The sequence below is a fragment of the Sorghum bicolor genome, chromosome 3 (assembly GCF_000003195.3).
Source record: "Sorghum bicolor cultivar BTx623 chromosome 3, Sorghum_bicolor_NCBIv3, whole genome shotgun sequence".
Lineage (NCBI taxonomy): Eukaryota > Viridiplantae > Streptophyta > Magnoliopsida > Poales > Poaceae > Sorghum > Sorghum bicolor.
Window position 1 is genome coordinate 8,140,134 of NC_012872.2, and position 6,664 is coordinate 8,146,797.

Here is a 6,664-nt window from a genome sequence, read left to right on the forward strand (position 1 = left end):
GGAGGCTAGGTGATCTGAAAGTAACCAAGTGCCCACTACCGAACACCCTTCTTAACTGGAAGGGTATCATGCAGGTGGGCCCGCCTACCGAGCGACAGAGACGCCCGTTCCACGTTGCCGGACCCCCACCGCTCCAGCCTCCACTGTTCCCGTCACTTCTTTCACCACCACATCTCCCCAGACTACCCCTGCGTCACAGAATCACATTCACATCCATCCGCAACGCCATTACGCCAATGGCATAACCCGTAATTATCTTCAAACCTAAGGGCAGATGGTCTGACCGGCACCGGAGTCCCCCACCGAGCCACACGAGATCCGGGCTGGGTCCCACCCTCCCCTCCACCACCTCCTGTCCCTGCCTCTTTCCCGCCCCTTTGGCCACCGGCGCTACCCGCTACGTGCACCCGCCCCCGCGACACCCGGAGCTCCGCCCCCCCCTCCTCCCGCCCACCCACTGGCACGCCGGACCACCCGGCCCACGTGTTCCCCGCGCGGGACCCAGCACGCACTCGCACGGCGTGTATCCGCGTCGCACGCGGCGCGGAAAGGCCGGGGACATGTCACCGGCGCCCGCGCCCGCGCCGCTACGGCCACTCGGGTAAGCCCACACGCGATTCCGCCTCCCGCCGCGCGGGTGCGTAGTATACAAGTACAAGACGTCAAGAGGCACTAGTGGCGTGGCGCGCCGCGACAGTGTGTCACTGACTAGCGGTGGTCTCGCCTCTCCCCTCCCCTCCCCCCTTCCGCACTCCCGGCGCCGTTTACCAGGGGGGGCCAGGGCCCGACCGACCCACGCCGCGGCGGGATCCCTACTAGATGCGGCCGGGGGCGGCGCCGCGAGCCGTGAGCTAGCGCGGTTCCTGCCGCGGCGATGATGGGTTTCCACGCCGCCGCCGCTGCCGCGGTGGCCGTGTTTGCGGCGGCGGTGCTGCTGGCGGTCGCGGCCGGTGACTCGCTCGCCGACCTCGGCGGCGCGGCCAGGGAGATCGAAAGCGCGCCAGGTACCACCACCCACCCGCCTCCGCCGGCGATCTCTGTCTCTGTCTCGTAGCGCTATCTCGGGTTTGTCGTTTCTGCGCGATCGGTACGGTCGGGGCGCCAGAGTGTCGGAATGTGATCGGGCGGCCTCGATCGGTGGCTCCAATCCATTCCGCTTGCGGAACAAGCTGCGATTGTCATGGTGGTTTTACTGTGGTTTATTAGGAGACTGTCCGATGTGTTAATCTGTGTCCACTGTTTTTCATTACCTGCTAGTATTTGTCGTAGTTTGGTTAGGTGTCTGCGGAAACGCCAGTGTCAGTCAGGCGATCTCAGCTGTCAGCTCACTAGATGGATAGGCGTTCAGTAGGATTGGATTGGATTGGAGTTGGAGTATCAAGTATACCCGGCCCGAATTTGTCGGGCTCGGTTTTTCTTCCGCTTGATTTCGCAGCACCAGTTCTCGACTTTTGGGTTTGTTCGTTGATCGCAGTTTCATGCGGCGTAGAATTGTTTTATCGCATTGACGATCTTGTCGGTAGATCTTCTCTGTCAGTCAAGTAAACCCGCATATGTCTCGGCTATTCCAATTTTAGTGTTTTTTTAGTACCTTGGTTACAACAAGTCAAGTGTCGGCCGTTCGATTGATGTAGTTAATTGTCATGTCGGTGCTCTGATCCACCTGCCACTTCGCTCTCACGTCTCGTTCGCACGTTCATGCACATGAACTCGGACCAGGTTCACACGTAGCATTTCTTTCTTACGAGTGAAACTGTTTTTTCCTCTCTGTAAAACCCTCGTCTGTTCCACTAGTTTCTTTGTAATCCATTTACGCAGTATCGTGCACTTTCGTGTCATGCCTCTCGTATCGCGTAAGCAAGTGGGAACATTAGTTGTAAAGTGTTGCGTTTCACGAAAATATATCTGTTTTTATTTTAGAGGTGAAGAACTTGGGACCATGGGCAAAGGGGCTGCTGAAAGGTATGCCGGAGATGGCGGCAGGACCGGCAGCTATGGCCCCTGTTGTGAAGTATCCGCTGGTTCTGGCAGAGGACCGGACGCGGCGGCCGGATGTTCTCAGCCATCTCAAAATGTACGATGGAGGGTGGAACGTCACCAACAAGCACTACTGGGCGGTATGTGTCGTTGTTTAAACTTTAAAGAATCTCATGAGCATAAAGCTTGAGTTGGTTACAGATGCCACTGTAGTATGTCGGTACTATTTAGGTGATTGATTGATGGAAGCAGGTTAGGCAGGACTAGTACAGCATACAGCCGAGATTCAGTCAGTTGCTTATAGTGTAAGGATACTCTGATACTTTGGGTAATCTAGATGATAAGGAGATGGACAAGCTTGATTATTTCCTTCCTGTAATAGGAAACACTGCATGGGCCAAGAGTCAGGACTATACAACATCTTGTTGGTTGGCTAATTTATAATGTTTACACTTGATAGACACAAAGAGTGCCTATGGCACACACACAGGACCAGATCCAGTAATATGCTTTGTCATCTAGAGTTCAGAATAGTTGGAGAAGTTCAATTTTCAGATGTATATATAATATATATCCAGTAGATATTGTAGGGCTGTCTTTTATTTTCTGGACTTTCTCTTGCTAAAAAAAATATCAGGCTAAATCTTACTAAAACGACATCACTTTCATGGATTGGCATATCATACTTTCAAGTTAAATTAGACCTAAGTGTGGACTCTGGACTTCTGCACTTACCAAGCACAATAAAATTTGTAGTGTTCAGTTTGTTCATTAGGATGGGACTGCTATCTGTCATTCCATACTTTTCCATTTTGCCAAGTACTCATATCCCATTGTTGCGCTAGCTGAATCAAGTTTGTTTCAGTCTGTTTCATTCACAGGAGTTTCTGGATTTCTTCTTGGTGCCTTGTGGTTCATATTTTTCGGGATAGCTGCAGCTGGACGATGCTATTTTGGATCGAGAATGTCCAAACGGAAGGTTTCATATGCTGACGTAGTAGGTCCCGTGTTACTTGGGGTCTTTGCAGTTACTTTAATGTAATTCACTAAATCTCTTCATAAACTATTTCTTGTTTAGCTTTGTTGCGTGATTGTGGTATTAACAAATGATTCTTCTATGTTATTTTGATGATCATTTCATTATCAAGAACTAACTTTTCATAGCTGTAATGCTGTATTATCATTAGTTCTGATAATTATTTCCTTTTCATTTCGTACCAGAGCTGGGTGCATTGTCCTTCTTTATGGGCAGAGTAAATTCCATGAAGAAGCTACACGGACCGTCGATTTTGTTGTGAACCAATCTGATTTCACTATTCAGACACTAAGGAATGTTACGGAATACTTGTCGTTTGCACAGACGATTACTGTGGCAGCACTCTATCTTCCATCAGATGTTCAAGGTCAAATTGACAATTTGAAGGGGGACCTGAACAAAGCAGCTGACACCATATCTCTGAAGACAGCAGAAAATTACAAAAGGATAAGAAAAGTTCTCCATATCATGTAGGTTTCAGAACATCCCTTTCACCAAATTCTTTCTACTTTCCTTTACTGATAGAATCAGCATTCGATAGCTATGCATGTGCTATATATAGGTCAATTTTCCTATGATATGGCACCACTGTACTTGCAAGAAGCATATTAACATGACAAAATGGATAATTATGGCATTATTTCTTGTATCTAGCAATAATAGTGATATTTTGCTGGAATTACATCTTCAGAATTGAACTCTTATATCCTTACAGGTCGGTTGTATTGATTTGCATAGCCGTGGTGTTGCTTATTCTTGCGTTCCTTGGATACGGTATGCAGTCCAGTTAATCAATATGCAATTCTTTCCACCTTGTTGACATTGTGTGTGTTACCACCGCCTTCTGAACACGTGTTCCCCTCTCTTCTGCAGGCTTAGAGCAATATGGACCAAGATATACAGTCTACATGTATGTTTTCTTTCATGTACCAGGTAGTGTGTTTTGGACTGGTCTATGCAGCTGCAGTCTTGACACCTTTCCATTTGAACCTTACAGATTTGTCACCTTATGCTGGAAAGTTGTGGCGGCTCTCTTTATTCTTCTAGGAATTTTCCTGATACTAAACAGGTAATATTTACTTTGTCTACCGTTGCTGCGATGTGGATATGTTCAGGTTGTTGAACTTCATGTAGTTGTCAGTTTTTCCTTATGCGACCAAAGCAAATACAATCATCTTTTCTAGCATCAGTATATTAAGTAAAATTGCTTGTACACTAATATATGCTCTGTTTCAAAATGTAACTAGCATCAATTGTGCCCCTTCCTAGACACTTGGGGATTCTGTTCTGTTATGAAGAGAACGAAATCCATTAACAATTTTACAATTCTTTTGCAACAGTGCTGCGAAGGATACCTGCGAAGCAATGGACCAATGGGCCCAGCATCCTCAAGCAGAGACAGCTCTGAGTAACATCCTTCCATGTGTGGATGAAAGCACAACGAATCGAACATTGTATCAGAGCAAAGAGGTTGTGGTGAGGCTTGTTGGGATAGTTAACAGAGCTATATCTGCTCTTTCAAATCGAAGACCACATCATAAGCATCCAGGACAGTTCATGCCTTACTTATGTTCTCCCTACGATTCAAACCTCAATGATCGGCCGTGCAATCATAGGGAGGTCACATTTGAAAACGCAACAACAGTAAGTTTTGGTATTCTTCAGTCTTTGTAAATGTTTTTTTCCCACTTAAGTTTTTCACATAGCAAACAGTCCTTTTTTACCTGTTTTGATTTGCATATGTGCGTCACCCAACTGGCATGATTTTAGATAGCTTGTTTGATGACGTTTTCACTTTCCAGGCATGGCTGAATTATACATGCATGGCTCAAGACACCGACTTGTGTTCAGGCAACAAGACCTTAACCTACGACATCTACGGCCAACTCGTCCTGGCTGCCAATGTAAGCTACGCGCTGTACCATTACGCCCCCTTCCTGCTCAACCTCCAGGACTGCAAGTTTGTCCGAGCCACCTTCAGCGCCATTGCCTCTCAGTACTGCCCGCCTCTGGAGCATGACCTTGGGTTAGTCTCTGCGGGCCTGGCGCTCATTGCCTCGGGCTTTGTTCTCTACCTCATCTGGATGCTCTTCGCGGACCGCCCCCAAAGAAGGGAGGAGGTGTCCGATCTGGCGTCAGGGTCGAGGATCACACCAGTAGACAGCTGCTCTCCGTCGTAGCAACGGGATGATGAGGCTGCTTAATCCCTCCCGTGGTAACAAGAATTTAGTACAGTTCCATGGCTATGTAAAATAGTTTCAGTATAGAGTTCCAGTATAGTTAGGAGGAGAAGTATCGAAGTGAGGAGAAGAGACGGAAGCACCTAGGGGCAAAGCCCCATTTTGCAGTGGAGAGTAGGTTGAAAAGAGCTGCTTCCTTCTGTTGTATGTCAGATGCACCCATGTGTGGTGTATATTGTTGCAAGAACACCTGGAATAATCGATCAGAGGTGAAAAGCCTCCTCATGACCCATCACGCGGTGAAACAAAGAGCACTAATGCTCTTTTGTCGCGCAGATGCCATTGTCGTGTGGATGGAATGCTGTTGTTTGCTCGGCTGCACTAGTTTAGCTGACTGGGCAGTGTTTCTATCACTGTGCTACCACAGGTATCTTTCCTTGAAACTGTCATGGGCTCTTTTGTGTGGCTTCATTTCATGCGCCTACAAAGTGGCTCAGAACCTTTACCGGCAAAAATACATAGGGCCTGTTTGGAACAAAAGAATAGAAAACAGAGGAAAGGAAAAAAAAGTAGAGGAATAGGATAGGAGTGTTGTGAGAAAACAGAGGAATAGAAAAACGTAGGAAGATATAGATAGAGGCGTTTGGAATGCAGAAATTTATACGATGTGATTAAAAAGAATAAACATTTGTTTTGTTATTTCTAATGATTATTAAAAGGAAAAAGAATGGTAACTGGCGCATTATCCTCACAAACTTTCGAAGCAGTTCAACCAGTGCACCACCATGGTACAGTTCAACCGTCAAAGCCTGCACTTTCTCTCTCCGTGAGCGATGGCGATTTACCTCGGACTTCCGCGAAAACACGAGTTCGAACTGGATTCTGGAACGACAATCTGCTATCCTCTATTCCAAACACTAGATGATGTCAGCAAACTATAGAAATCGATTTCCTTCAAAATTCCTGCAGAAAGCCTCGGTTCCAAACAGGACCTAAGGACCCCCTTGGATTGAAGGATTGCCCAAGGAATTTCGTAGGATTTAACTTCCAGAGGTTTTTTTTCCTACCTTTTTTTTTGGTTCATAAGAATTGCAAAAGAAATATTTCATAGGAATGTATTCCTATAGCTCAGTTCCATAGGAAACTAAACATGAGCTCAGGCCTTGTTTAGTTTACCCTAAAATTCAAAAACTTTTTAAGATTTTTTATCATATCGATGTGACACATATATGAAGTATTAAATATAGATAAAAAATTACTAATTGCATAGCTTGTCTGTGAGACGAATCTTTTAAGTCTAGTTAGTCTATAATTAGACAATAATTATTAAATATAAATAAAAATACTATCATGTTAAAATTTAAAAACTTTTTAGATCTAAACGGTAGGCTGACTTTTTGGATCGTTCGCGCAACTGCAGCCTTTGCTTTGAATGCTCCACAGTTCCTTTGTTTTACCTGTGCTGCAACTG

General features: G+C 46.1%; 1 protein-coding gene across 1 annotated transcript; it reads left to right on the plus strand.

Annotated features, from left to right (window-relative positions):
* LOC8070429 lies at window positions 670-5,629 on the plus strand. Its single transcript, XM_002455240.2, has 9 exons — window positions 670-1,004; window positions 1,921-2,117; window positions 2,843-3,015; window positions 3,199-3,483; window positions 3,729-3,787; window positions 3,887-3,923; window positions 4,011-4,082; window positions 4,354-4,657; window positions 4,816-5,629. Exons 1-9 carry the CDS (start codon window positions 875-877, stop codon window positions 5,191-5,193), a joined length of 1,635 nt encoding a protein of 544 aa, XP_002455285.1. The 5' UTR covers window positions 670-874; the 3' UTR covers window positions 5,194-5,629.

Excerpts from the sequence above, each read along its gene's own strand:
- LOC8070429 (XM_002455240.2), top strand. The coding sequence starts at position 875 with ATGATGGGTTTCCACGCCGCCGCCGCTGCCGCGGTGGCCGTGTTTGCG. Across the intron at positions 4,083-4,353 it reads ATTTTCCTGATACTAAACAG|TGCTGCGAAGGATACCTGCG; the intron begins GTAATATTTACT and ends CTTTTGCAACAG. Across the intron at positions 4,658-4,815 it reads CATTTGAAAACGCAACAACA|GCATGGCTGAATTATACATG; the intron begins GTAAGTTTTGGT and ends TTCACTTTCCAG.